Source organism: Gouania willdenowi, chromosome 4 (assembly GCF_900634775.1).
Source record: "Gouania willdenowi chromosome 4, fGouWil2.1, whole genome shotgun sequence".
Lineage (NCBI taxonomy): Eukaryota > Metazoa > Chordata > Actinopteri > Blenniiformes > Gobiesocidae > Gouania > Gouania willdenowi.
Window position 1 is genome coordinate 20,335,382 of NC_041047.1, and position 14,911 is coordinate 20,350,292.

A 14,911-nucleotide genomic window follows, 5' to 3' on the forward strand; every position below is an offset into this window, starting at 1 on the left:
TGTTGTTGTAGCCGTGTGATTGGCTAAAACAATTCATGGTGGATAGGCGCTTCGCCCAATCAGTTTCAAGCATTCTGTTTATGTCCCTTCCTGGTTCCGAAAGGATTCGCCTGACACGGACCCAGATCGATGTGGAGAACTTGAGTTAGAGGGAGGGCTACACATCATTCTGGCTCCCGCCAGGTTATGCAACATGTTTTACCGGTAGTGCATGTTCAGCTCTCGTGCGCGATTTCATGCACTTCTGTGAGAGGAGGAGACTGGGAGGGATTGTAAGAGTGGGGGACGGGATGTACGGTTCGAATTCAGCCATGCCCCTCTGTCATGGTTCAAAAATCAGGTAGTGCAGCTTTAATTGTGATATTAACTGTAATATAAACCTGCTTTTGATATGTTTATTTTACCTATGAGGTCATTTGAGAGAGAGGAGCTCACATTATTTTATAGGGTAGGAGGAGCCAGGATTGTCAGGAGGAGGAGTTGCCGCCTTATGAGTCATAAGGCAAGAAAAATCGAACGCGCCCGTTTGGAGCTGACTTTTTACAAAATGTGGAATAGCAAGGGAGGGAGGAAACAGATTTTTTTCAACTTTGGCCCTTTGAATGAGGCTAAGGGGATGTATCAGTATAGCAAAACCATTATAAAGTGATTTTTTCATAATACTGTCCCTTTAAAGGTATCATATGTTGTCTTTATTTTTGGCAGAAATCAAAGTCCTGCTGATGAGTCCTATTAAACACGTCACACATTAAACCATTACCTGAACCTGCTCTATGATTAAAATGAAGTTTGACACATTCTGACTCAGACGGGCAAAATTACATACAAGAAGTGTTCATATATATATATATATATTTATATATATTTTTTTTTTTTTTGCAAAAACTGTATCGATTTCGTCGCTACTGGATGGTAAAGCACCTGCAAACATAACAACTCTCTCAAATAACCAACTCAAACTGATAAACACATCTTACACATTGTGTCTGTTAAAAGGTCCAAACTGACATTTCTGATGGTTTATTTACAAAGACATTAATTGGAAGCACTCAACACAGTTGATTGAGTTATTTATTGAAACACCTTTAAATCAGTAGGTCTGTATTTCATTTAACATAATAACTGCTATGAAGACCAGTTTACTGACACAAGAACACAAACACTCAGCAATAGAAGCCTGCCAAAATATATTACAGCTTCATATACAAATATATAAATGTACAATCAATAAATACAGAAAGGAAGTATCTGTGTGATGTATTATGGCTGTAAATTGCCATAAAGTGGCCCACATGGTAAAGGTTTTAAATGGCTGTCACGTTTCAGGGCTTATCAAAGTGAGTTTAATCAGTGAGGTAAAAAGTTTGCGTTGAGATACTGATGACCATTAAAAAAAACTAAGGAGGAGAATGAATGAAAACACAGAAAATGTGTCTTTTCTTTAAAAACAGGTCTAAACTAAATAATGTGAACCCCAATAGCAGGAGTGCAATCCCATTGACTTTTACTTCTAAATGTCTTCATTGGGGACAAAGGGTCATTTAAAGTGACCAGTGACATAACAACCAACACAATGGAATACGCAGATCTTCAACACGTCAGATATTCGCACATAACTCATATTTCAGACACTGATTAATGTATTTACAAAGACCACTGCTAATCTCTGCTCAGTCTATAGTAAACAATTCTTTGGTCCCTGTCCATAGATGTTGATTTAGTAGTTAATACAAATATTGTAACATAAAGATCATTTTACATGTTTCACACCAGCAAATGAACAAAGACGTGTCTTCGTTGTGCCAGTCACTTTGAATTACTCACATCATTGTATTCTAAGTTCACCTCGGCACACAAAGCACGTCAGCTCATTTTAAACAGTACATTAATAGGAAGGTTACAAAAGCATGAACAATGATTACAAAGCAGTAAAAGCTGCTGGGCGTATGTATGAATTTACCAACAATGTGCACATATAGTCAAAAAAAGAGCCCTGTAACATTTTCAGCAGCAGAATTGGCAGAAGAAGGTTCACGTAAGGCCTGATTTGAAGTCATATGGATGAGGTTGTATTGGTTACACTGAGAGCTTGGTAACATTAACTATAGGTGATATGTTCAATATTCTGCAAAAGCCTTCCCCACTCCTGGAGCATGCTGTACATCTTTGGTTATGTGTGGTGAGATGAATGATGAGTTTCAAGGGCAACTTCAAGCCTCATTCTGCCCAAACAGGCTGCCCTGCATTTTGATCTTGTGCAACCTGGAAGGAAAAGAACACACAGCAGTGAATACAGGAGACTCTCTGCGGGCACTTTATATTAAGGCTCTGTAATAATGGTTAAATATTGCATAATAAGCACAAATCAACTGTAAATAAGCACTTATATGATGGTATATTAACAGTTATTAAGCACTTATAAGATGGGATAAAATGCTTTGCAAAAACAATAGACTATATGAGTGTTTATTAAGGTATAGTAACAGTTATTAAGCCTTTATGATGTAGTAAATTAACAGTTATAAGCACTTATAAGATGTTTTTTGTTTTTTTTATAGACTATATGTTTAATAAGGTACTGTAATAATGGGTAATAAGCATAAATTAACAGTTAATAAGTACCTGTAAGATTATATAAGACGTTGAATAATAATACTCGACAATATGAGTGATTATTAAGGTACTGTTATAACTGTTAATTATTGCTTAATAAGCACAAATCAACTGTTGATAAGCACTTGTATCTTATATGATGTATAATAACAGTTTATAAGCACTTATAAGATGGTATAAAAAGCTTTTTAAAAGGAGACTTTTTTAAGTGTTTAAAAAGGTACTGTAATAACAATTAATGAATGCTTAATTTTATATATTCATTTATATTATAATATAATATATATATAGTATATATTAGGGTTAGAGTTAGAATAAATTAAAAAAAAGATGAATAATATTCAAATGCATAATCGTATAGAAAACTTGGAACAGCTGATCAGCTGTCATAATTGGTCTGTGACGTGTGCATTGTTGCTGGACCACCTCAAGCTAATGCTGTGCAGGGGCAATTATTGCACATATTCACCTTGAAATATTAACGCTCTTGGTCATTAAAACTGATTATTGTGAAACAATTTAAAATGACAAAATACGAAGAATAAAGTTAAGCTGCACAATATTTCAAGTAGTGGAAGCGATGTGTGGAAATGTGATCGGAGTGAAGGGGTCGACTGTAAAGGCTCTGTAATATGATGAGAGTTCTCAACGGTATGCTGCTGAGTGTCAACGTATTTGAAAATAGCCCTGCTATCCCTGTACGTACAGAGTGTGTACAGAGTGTGTTTGATTGGAGGGAGACTCTCTCTCTCCTATCGATGAGGGTTTTAGTTCAATTAAAATCACACCAAAGTGACAGTGACTCACAGTTTTTCTTTACGGCTCATTCTGTCCTCCTTTGACTTGACAAAGACGGCATTTTCTCCGCCCCTGACGAGGTAAGCAAAGTCTCCTTCCTTGGCGCTAAAGATCACCCTGAAATCACACGCGGGAATGAATTATGATCAGATAAATATTAGGCTACAAGAGTTGAATGGAGCTTGTTTCTGTGTCATTATCTTACTTGGACTGAGTCTCTCCAGACTTGATTCGAAGTTTGCGAATGTGGAACTCGCTGCTGCCCCACCAGGACCAGCTGATGATCGTGTCCTTTTCCCAGCGAAGCTTCACGATCATCAGGTCGCCGATGTCCACGTCGGTAGTGATGAGGAAGGACAGCGTGGAGTTATCCTTCAGTAGCGGCCTGTCGGGTCAAAACACCACAGAAATTCAACATAAAGACTTCTTTAGCGACGGGACATTAGCGTTGGTTTAGTACACGTACAGAACAAAGGCAATGTCCTCGGTCTCTCCATGAGTCCCATACAGAGAAATCTTCATGGGCTGCTCTGTGAAGCTCGTCTTATCCTTACTGAAGAAATGTGCCTTCACTTGGTAGTGGAACACTGTGGGAGGAAGAGTCCATACAAGAGAAGTGATTGGTAAACACTCATTTCCACTGACCATCATACATCCCAGTGTATACAGCAAACATAGCTATAGCTTTATCCAACACAACAACACCAGGGACATGTGTTGAGTGTTAATTCCTGAATAAACTTTTTTCCGTTGCACCCATTGTATCATGCAAAGGTTTCACATTACCCATGGTTCAAAAATACCCATGACCTCCTCGTTTCATGCTCTTCCTTTTCCACACTCAACGACACTCAAACTCTCAGCAGTAGCTCGTGCTGAGGATTTTCTTCAGTCGAGGCATGTGCATTATTTACCTCAGTAATCTGCTGTAAACGTGTTTGGCTCAAGTGCCCCCTTTCTCTTATTTCTGAATCCAAGTACCCCCTTCGTCCAACTACAACACTTTGCCCAGAATACAGTGAAATAACAACTATAGAGCATCATGATGGAATGAATGAGTAATAACACACATTTGAAAGAATATAACTTTGTAAATAAGTTGAATGAATAGATTTATTTCTATAGTTTTTGTCAGTTCCAGTCATCTCCCGCCTATTGTGCGACCAAAAACTGTCTACTATTTTAACCAAAAAACTTTTGAATTTGTTAATTTTCCACTTTCAAGTACCCCCTGTTACATACCCTTAGGGATACACGTACCCCCATTTAAGAAACACTGGGCTACAAAACCAGATTGAAATGTGGCTAAGCATTTTCTTAGAAGAATCTGCACTATTATCATATGGACACAGCATTGTCTTGTATTTACCTTTGTAGGGCATCATTCCACGAGTCTTAAGGTACATCTTTGTGCTCCGGGCAGTGCGCACCTTGTTGATGTTGTAGCCGATCTTGTTGCAGCGATTCTTCCTGCAGCTGAGGCACAGCCCCTTGTTGAAGGCGTCTTTAGAGTTGCAGCGATAGGCCATGCTTTGCTGCTGAAGGTTGAGCAGGGAGTCGATGAACAGGTGGATGGAGCGCTCATGAGAACATTTGATCAGCTGGTCCATGTCTGCAAAATGTGAAGGAGACAGGATGAGATTTCTCTGTCGTTAAAAAGGTCTGTTCACATTGACCGTGAGTCTATTTCCTCGCTGTTTTGCAAACTCTAGCACCAAATGTATGTCTATGGTGTCTGATTCATGCTATCTTGTATTCCCAGTTTCAGGTTGGGAGGGAAGCAAGAGTTTTAAGAACTTTAACCAAATGAAAAAAAACTTAATTCGTAAGGCTTATGTTACCTTTAGCCATTTTCCAAAGTGATGCTGCTGTGAGTTTAGCCGCTTTGGACCTTCTCTGGTGCACCAAGCATCTCTTTCATTCCCAAGAGGTTAAATGTCATTCTGTTGTACTTTAATCCCTTTATTTCCCACTAATCCAGTGGTTCTCTACCATTTTTGGATGGTGAGAACACAATTCTCTGACAACACTAAACATGTTTTTTTTTTTTTATATTTCAGAATTTGTTTTCGATCACATTTGTTACATTGTTACAAATACAGAGTAACAAGGATTAGTGACAAATCGCACCGGCTCAGACATCATATATTTATTATAACGTATATATAAAATTGTTTAAGATAGTTTAACATTGTGTATTGTGTTTTGAATTTAATAATTAAACAAAAGATTGTAATCAATATTTTTTTCTTTAATCAATTACGAGACATTTCAAGCGACCACATATGGGGTCACGACCTCAAGGTTGAAAAACACTGCACTAATCCATTGCCACCCCTTGTGAGCCTTGATGTTCCATTTATTTTTCCTCTTCCCTACTGAACAGGGAGGGAAGAGGAAAAATAATCGGCCTGTGGAAGAGGCCTGTGGGTGGGGTCTCCCCAGAACCCCCAGTCGGTTCTGGCCTGGCCCCATCAGTTTGCCTGGGTGCCGGGCTTCTGGTTTAAACTATTATATCTCCCTCTTTCTTAGTTTTTTTAAAATTCCATTTTATTGAACAGTTTCTACTTCTTACTATGGGGTAAATGTGTCTATTTATGATGTCATATATTGAAAAAAGTTTAGTCTTGTGTTTTTACCTGCCAATATTTTTACTCCGATTATCAGTACACTATGATTTAATAGTCATAAGGTTTCTAAAAACGTACTTTGAAGGCCCTTGATCCCTTCCAATGCAATCCCCATCAAGGTATTCTGGATGTCACAGCCTGGCTGGAAGGTCCCTCCGTTGGGGTAAATGTCGATGTGTCCCACAGGCTTCTGGATGCCGATGCTGCGGTCAGGGGAGCCCCTGGTGTTGGTGTGCAGGACATCCACAAACTGGGCATCGTCCCGGGAAAGAGTGTTCTGGTTGTCAGCGTGCTCGAAGGTGGGACCGGCAGGATCCAGACCTGAACAGAAGATTATGTGTGAGGAACACACAGATAGAGAAGGAAGATGTTTGTTTTTTTACTCCGGGTCTCCGCACTTCCCCCTTCTTTCTCTTTCGTTGTGCATGTCTACAGAACCATGAAGCTCAGAACAATGTGAGGCAGTGATGGTTGGTTCCTAATGGCTTCACAGCACACTTCACTGAAACCCCACCATTATCCTAAGCAGGTCAGACAGATTTCAAAAGCTGGATAAACTTCATAGTGATAAATAGGAGGATTGGAGCCAATAGCTGGCACTGACTGGCTGTAATGCGCACATACAATGCAGGCCTGGAATGCAACAACTGACAGATTATGTTTCACCGTTGTTGTTCCCAGGAACCCAGCGAGAAGGAGAAAGGCCCATACATTTCACTATGGAATGGTGTGTTTCAAAGCGTTCGGGTCTGAGGCCCAAGCCAGGACTTCAAAGGAGATCCAAACACTCCCCTACTGTACGACTACTCACACTATCAAAAGAGGAGGACCGTCTGACCTGTTATCCTGCTGATTTTATGGTCCGTGAGGTTTCCAGCAACTCCAGCCACATGTGCTCCCAGACTGTAACCCAGTAGATGAATCCTCTCCCAGGGCAGCTGCAGCTCTTTCTGAGTGCGAAAAGTGACAGATCAGCACATTACACGCCTTAAACGCAATCCAGAGAGAATCCTGCAAGTTTTGCTGGAGGAATAATCACTAACTGATGGCTGAGCTTGGCAACGCTCTCTGGGATTCTGCAGGATTAGAGTGTAACCTAATTTTATGTTTTGCCAAATATGTCCAAAGACAAACACACCAGGGCTTACCAGAACGTATTTCTCCTTGAAACAATAGAATGCTGTTAACTACACACACAACCATAAAATGCCTTTGCAGGCGTTGGAAAATGTTGCCAGTAGGAAATGGTAAATCCACAGGAAGACAGCTGGTGTGAACATGACATCATTAACAACGTATGCTCAACAATGCTGCAACTGCAGTGTCGGCAAAAAAACAAACTGTACATAATATACTCCGTTGGGAAATAGTAGCCTGGACTCATTATTAGCTCACTGACATGTGGTTTGGTGCTCACATTGTAAAAAAAAAAACACTCACTTGTAACCAGCTGACAAACTTGGCGACGTCCCGTCCAACCACTTTAGTGTAATTAGCCGAGGTCGGATAGTGCTGATTGGCCCGGGTCAGCCAATCCACAACAATCACATTAGCACTGGGCTCACGCTCGTACAGAGCCGACACCAGTTTGGGCACCCAGCTCTCAAACATCCCAGTGACCTGTGATCACACACACACACACACACACACACACACACACACACACACACACACACACACACACACACACACACACACACACACACAGCATCATCAGGGTTACATTTAGCTGCTCTGATATATGGACTGTGTGTGTGCACTGACGAGCCCTCCCTCTGGCAAATGTACAGTTCCATCCATCTCATGACACCAAACAGATGTTTACTGCTCAGGAGGAGTTTTCCCACCCTCTGAACTTCATATGCATTTGAAACATCTGCTAACATCCTCCAAGGTTCATATTGGATTTGCTCAAAGAACATTTAAAGCAGAGGTGGGCAACTTCTATCACAGCGGGGGCCACATAAATGTGTTTGTTTGATGGAAGGGCCACATTATCACCATTCATGTCAGCATTTAGAATTTAGAGTTTTTATAGTATGTGTGTGTGTTTTTCTGTCCTTCTGCGCATGTTTGCTGTTGTCTTGCTCGTTATGAGGCATTTTGTGCATTTTTGTAGTCCTTTTGTGTATTTTTCCTGTAAATAGTCAGTTTTTTGGTGTCATATTGTGTATTTGCGTTGTCGTTTTGCGTTTTTTTGAGTAATTTTTGTGTATTTATGTTGTTGTTTTGCTTGTTTGTTAGTGCTGTGTCTTCTTTGTGTACTTTTGTTGTCATTTTATATATTTTTTGAGTCATTTTGTGTAATTTTGTTGTCGTTTTGTGTTATTTAGAGTAATTATGTGTATTCATGTTGTCGTTTTGTTCATTTTTTGTGTATTTTTAGTATTTTCTGTAGTCTTTTTTATTTTACTGTATTTTCCTGCAATGTTGTATTTTTTGTATATTTTAATGTACTCTTGCTTTTGTTTTGTCTATTTTTATGTCATTTTGTACATTTACTTTGGGTCTCAAAGGGAAGGAGAGATAAAGACAGTTCAATAAAGGTTTTGCTGTTGTTTTCATTGTGATATTTGCTTTAAAATAGTTGATTCTGGGTCCAGCTTACCGTCCAGCCGTGGATCACAATAAAAGTCTGTGTTTCTGGATTGAATTCACACTCCTTGATGGTTTCTGGCCTGCCGGGCACTAGGTAACACATGTCATCATCTGGGATGTCCACGGTTCGCAGGGAGAACTTGGAAACGATGTCACTGTAGTCTGTGATCCATTGTGTTGTAGTCGGCAGTGGAGTGGCAGTGACTGAGGCATTTACTGTTACAACACAAAAACAAACACACACACATAAACAGATGATGCAGGGAAGTATTGATCGTGGTGGAGTGACAGAAATGTGGGACACTGTTGTGAAATTATTAATTTAACCTTGATTCAATCAGGCAAGGACAGATTGAGAACACTGTTCTTATTTACAACTGTGGGCTTCAGGTGTACTGTGCGCACACACACACACACACACTGACTGCACCACAGATGTGCACATAGCACTGAATTAAATTATAACCAGCAGTGAGCCAGTGCAAAAAAGAAGCATGACAGTGTCGCCCCCTTTTGTTTTCCTTTAAATTTCACTGACAATGGCTGATATTTTAGGATAGAAACTTGATTAAAAAAATTAAAATTCTAAGAAAATTGACTTGCATTTTTTTTTTTTTTTTTTTTTTAATGGAAGTGATGATGTATATAAAGATACAAGTTTAAAAAAAAAAAAAAAAAGATAGATAGATAGATTTTAGCATTTTCAAATCATAATCAACATTAGGATGTGCTGAAAAACATGTTTCTAAGTGAGTGATTTATCAGCTTTGTGCAGACAAAAGAGGCCTGAGAGCCCGGGGCAGTGAATGCCATGAGAATAGATGGAGACAGAACGGGGTTATTCCCGGTCAGCACGTTAATAGTAGAACTAATTAAGCTCCTTGTTTACTTCACCATAACAAACTCACTGCTTTACTTTGTACGTGTGGGAAGTGAACGCAGCATGAGGCGGGTTCTTACCAAAAACAGCAGTAGTAGTATTAGTAGTACTGTTGGTGGTGCCTTCAAGGTCTGAAGAAAAACTTGCAAATATTTTCCCCAAAATTATCCAAAGCGAGAAAAAACAGATGTTTTCTTTTCCCATATTACTGAAGCGCTTCTTCTCTATTAAAAACTGTAGAATAAAAATAAATGAAAAGTGGTCTGGGTGTTGGTCGCAGTGTAGTAAATCCCACTTGTGTATTTTAACACAGAAAGGCCCTGGTTGAAGCTTTTCTTATGGTCTGTCACAGTTGCCGCTCCGAGTCACCTTTATGTGTGGCTCATTTGAATATGCATACCTGATTGGCTGCGAGTCTGTGGGCGGGGCCAGGCTTTGTCCTGGCTCTGATTCACAGAAAAGAGAGATGGTCATTCACAACCTCTGCTGGCTGCTGCACAGACACCTGAACGCACCGCGGCCCAAACTGTGTTATTAACTCTTAATTAGGTGAGATTATGTCATTACAGCGATGCTTTCAAAGAACATACACCACTTTGAATGTTTTATGTATGTATTCAGCTTTTTATGGAGGTAGATTTATGTCTTTATTACTCAATAAAAAAATGTAAAAAAAAAAAAACTTTTCAATCAAAAAAAAAAAAAAAATCACTTAATTCAAAGAAAAAAAGTGTTCAAATGCAATTATTTGGTTCTCAAATATTGTTTTGCATTTAAACACTTTTTTCTTTGATTGAAAATGTTCATTTTTGATTGAAGTGATTTAAAAAAAAATTATAATTATTGAATAATAAAGACACAAATTTACCTCCATAGCTTTTGGGCTCACTTTAGAAAAGATGAAAACTAAATTTTCTGTCCATTATTCTTAAATACCTGTGTGTCCTCTTCAGGGGTCGTAGAATGCTGGAGCCTATTTTAACTTGTTTGAGGTAAAATAATGGCCACATGCAGGGAAGTCACCAATCCAATCAAAGCTATTGGATTTTTATTAGTATGTAGCATTCTAAGTCTAGATTATTGCAGTCAAAACAGGGCCAGGTCTACTTTTGGACTCACTGGAACACAAAGTATATTTCTGGGGTTTCTAATATAGTTTTACGGAAGCGGATCAGGCCCATTTTTGATGGAGAAAATAATTTTGGACAAATCAAGAATAAAGTCGAAATGAGGAGATTAAAGTTGAAATTTTGAAAATAAACTCAAAATACAGTATTGTGACAAAAGTCGAAGGTTTGCTATTAAAGTCAAATCTAAAGCTGACGAGGGCCAATTCACCATATACGACAACAGTCTCCATCAAAACTGGCCCTAATTTGTTTCCGTAGCTCCTCAATAGCCACAGATGCACTGAATGTTCCACCTCTTTCAAACTTGACTGGTTTTTCCTTCTGAACAGATTAAGTTCATGGCAATATCTCTTCAAAGTCCTGAAAAATAGAATACAACGCCATGTTTATGAGCAAAGAGAGAAAAAATATCTTTGTTATTAAACCCAACTTTGAAGTGTAGTTTAACGCATTCATCAATACACGGCGTTTTGTAGACGGCCACGATCTGCTGTTTGTTGTCATATGGTGAATTGGCCATTGTCAGTTTCCGTAGATTTGACTTCATTAGCAGACCTTTGACTTTTATCACAATATTGTATTTTGAGTTCATTTTCGAAAATTTGACTTTAATCTCGACATTTCCATTTTATTCTCGATTTGGCCAAAATTGTTTTCTCCATCAAAATTGGCCCTAATCCGCTTCCGTACAGTTTGAAGTGTTGTATTTGGAACAAAAGCTGCTATTACTTAGATGTGATGATAGAAGGAGAAAAACCTTTTACTAATTGTGTGTTTTGATTGTTCTCTTCTCCTTTGCTTCAATTAGGATTGAAAAAAAGTCAGTGATCATGCAGCAAATACGTCCCTAAAATCTTTATGTTTTCGTCTCTGATTGTCAATAAGAGCATCTTTCAGCTAACTTTTCCAGCATATGAGGAGTCGCAAACTTGCCTCCTTTTCTATCAGAGTATCATTGTTAAAGAGTTTTAGTCCCTCTCAGTCTTTTTATTCAGTGGTTCTCATTGAGCTTGATGGCATCCGGTTAAAGCCCATTGATAAAAGCTCAGGGTAATTGAACTGATGGCGTGTCCTGAAAAGGCCCCGACTGGGCCAGCTAACACTTCACTGAAGGGACCTGCTGTTACAGAAGGTCACCTTGGGCTGTGTTCTACATGCACTATTGTAGCATTCAGTGCAATGGCCAAAAGACTGCTAATTCTCATACTGCGTGTCCATATAAGTTAGACTTTAAAGTCAGGCTAATGTTAATAAAAAGAAAGTGTCTATTTGTACGATTGCCGTACGGACAACCCCCGGTGCTATTGGTACGGTTACCGTAGTACAAGTAGCGTCTTAGGGTTAGGGTTAGGTTATAACCCAATATCGCAACAATTTTTAGGGTTAGGGTAAGGTTTAGGGTAAGGTGTAGGTAGGTTTATAGTCTTAGTCACACAACCTAAACTGGCCAATGACTGACCTATCACGTGACCTAAACGGGTCAAATAGGGGCGGATATATTGATACGGCAACCGTACGGATAGCCACTGCCTTAATAATACAACTGCATCACTCATGACTTCTTACACGTATTGTATAATACTCAATGGCCAGAGAAAAGCTAAAAAAGAACTGTAAAAATGCGTAGTAATCTACAAAGAAGTGCAGACTGGGTTCACAATGAGTGCAAGAATGCAGAAAAGGACGTAAAAAGACAAAGAGAAAAGATCTGGAGGTGTCTTTGCTAAAGGATGGAATTTAGAAGCTCCACAGGGATCTACGGTGTGAACATCTTTCCATGCATTTGATAAACCTCTGAAAGCGTTTAAGGGTGTGTTAGTGAACACCTTTTCCATTGGCTGACCCTGAGTCTGAGTGTGTGTCTGTGACAGAGACGGTGACAAAACACAAATGGAATCAAGTGACATTAGCATCATGTCATTTCTGACTCTAATTGCTCTAAATACTGAGGAAAAAAAAAGGTTGAAAGACAAAGCATTGCCTCATATGAGTTAATGTTAAATCAAAACAAGATGTTAAACCACATTAAGCCATTTTAGGCAGGCAGTAAAACCCCTTTTCTAGCACCCTGAGGGCTCTGAGGAAGAAAGAGGCAGAAAAACCAGAGACATGTGGGGGTTACCAGCGTACACTGCAGCAATATGTTGTTGAGTGAAATTTTACAATAGATTTCCAGCCAGAAAAGGAGAAGAAAAAAAACTTGCGTGAGAACATTTCTATCTCTGGAGAAGTATGATAACAAACACAGACAAACTCGTAACGCCAGGTATTGCAACATCGTGTTTTTATACATTATGTTCTCTGCTTCCAGCTGGGACATTGCAACAGGTTTGATACTGAAATAACCTCCTTTTCTAAAGGCATAAAGGTGGTTGGATTGTGACTTATTTACCTTCATCATCATTCATCAAGGCTGATAGGGTCCTATAAATGCAAACAAACCAAATGGGATTAAAAGTGAAAAGTGCAGTGTGTTTCATACGTGATTTAGATTTTATTTTTATTTTTTAAAGAGAGAGAGAGAAAAAAAGTTATTTTTGAGTAAATTTAGTACTTGGACAAACACAATAAAACCCAAACAGACTTTTAATGACGTTTCTGTAATAACCTCAAAAACAATGAAGCAATCCAAGCGCCTACACATGTCCTCACCACAGGGAGTGGATCAGGTTGGTATTTTAATCTTCTTTTTATCCACCAATGAAAATACCAAGTCTTCATACCAATACTGCTACAATCATCATAAAACTAATAATAACTGCAATATTTGCATTTCCTGAAGAAAATGCAAGTAAGGATGCAGGTGCTGGCCCGCATCGCACTGCATTAGCTGAGCATTAGTATTTACTAGCATTGGCTAGCATTAGCAATAATTAGCATTACCATTAACTATCATCAGCTAACATTAGCATAAGTTATCATCAGCATCATCGAGCATTAGCCACAAAAATGGGATTTGAGCTCAAACCTCACTGCAGTTGAAGGGCTGTAGGTCAAAAACAGTTGAACATGGAGAAAAGTTGAACACAACAATTGGAAGCCAACAGACAGCTGAATATTTTAAATGTTAAACGATTGAAAGCCGCTGAAGAATGGCTGAACAGCTGAAGTTCAAATTTTAAGCGCAAAAAAAACTTCAAAAAGTCTGAAATGCCCAATAGAAACCAATGGGGGAAAAATTCACAAAAGTTTAAAAGTTACAAATCACAAAAGAGATAAAGCATAAATCTTGGTAACTTTCTGAATTTATTTGTCAAAATCGAACAAACGGTGGAGGAGGAGCAGTGACGTGCAGTCAGGGTAGGCAAGGTAGGCAGTGCCTACCCAAGGGTGAACTGATATTTTGATTATTTGTTTTAATTATAATATAATTATAAATTATTTATTTTTAAATTTCCGATAGCCTACAGTACCTATGAGTTTGAAAGTGTCAGCATTTTGTGATTTTCATAGCCCAAATGACTAAATATTGCTATTTCCTGGTACGGCTGACACGCTGCACAGTCTCACTCTGCTGTAAGGCAGGAGGAGGAGCCAGAAGGAGGCCACACCCTCTCCCAAAAGCACATTGCTGCTCTGCCTCTGTTCCCATAGCGTGTTTTCATGTGTTTGCGCATGTGCAGTCATTTCCCCAACATGAAAACAATTTACGTAAAAAGGCATATTGCAATTCGCTATGTTGCCTTTGGACGTAGTCGTGCTATGCTAAATGGTATACGTACGTTTAGAGTGCATTAGTGAATTAATACGGTGTGGCCGCTGCTATGTTCTCTTGCTAGAAGCGAGATAACACCACAGGCAGGATGACAGCGCTAGAGACGATAAACAAACTTTCTTTTGAGGAAAAACGACAGCTTTTAAAAGGTGGAGACCAACACCTGAGCTACCAGACCTTCAGCAAAGGTAAGGTCAGAACATTGTTCATATGTTCCACAGTGAATGGTACAAAAGGAAGGATTGGCTTTGTGGATGCACCTCACTGAGGCTGTTCTGAGTTGTTGTTGTTGCTGTCATTTTTTTCGTGTTTCTGTGTTTCCAACACAAACAACTGATGTGCTGCCGTGTCATGAGATATATCTTGTTGGGAGAGTATGGAGGCTGCTATTGAATAATTGCTTATGTTTCTTTAATGGTGTTGTTGATTTTGTTAGATTAACACTTGCCAGCCGAAACATATGAAAATGTCATTGGTGTCGACATTGGTGGTCTCGATTTGTAACGCCCTGCCTACCCAACCCTAGTGCTCACAGCACGTCACTGAG

At 39.1% G+C, this 14,911-nt stretch overlaps 1 protein-coding gene across 1 annotated transcript; it reads right to left on the reverse strand.

Annotated features, from left to right (window-relative positions):
• Positions 1 to 1,443: 1,443 nt before the first annotated feature.
• On the reverse strand, positions 1,444 to 9,871 carry lpla (lipoprotein lipase a). The gene is made up of 10 exons (XM_028443993.1): positions 9,600 to 9,871; positions 8,650 to 8,855; positions 7,482 to 7,661; positions 6,880 to 6,991; positions 6,120 to 6,362; positions 4,781 to 5,023; positions 3,878 to 3,998; positions 3,617 to 3,796; positions 3,421 to 3,528; positions 1,444 to 2,262 (listed from the first exon to the last, which is right to left on the reverse strand). Exons 1-10 carry the CDS (start codon positions 9,721 to 9,723, stop codon positions 2,211 to 2,213), a joined length of 1,569 nt encoding a protein of 522 aa, XP_028299794.1. The 5' UTR covers positions 9,724 to 9,871; the 3' UTR covers positions 1,444 to 2,210.
• Between the last annotated feature and the right edge of the window lie 5,040 nt (positions 9,872 to 14,911).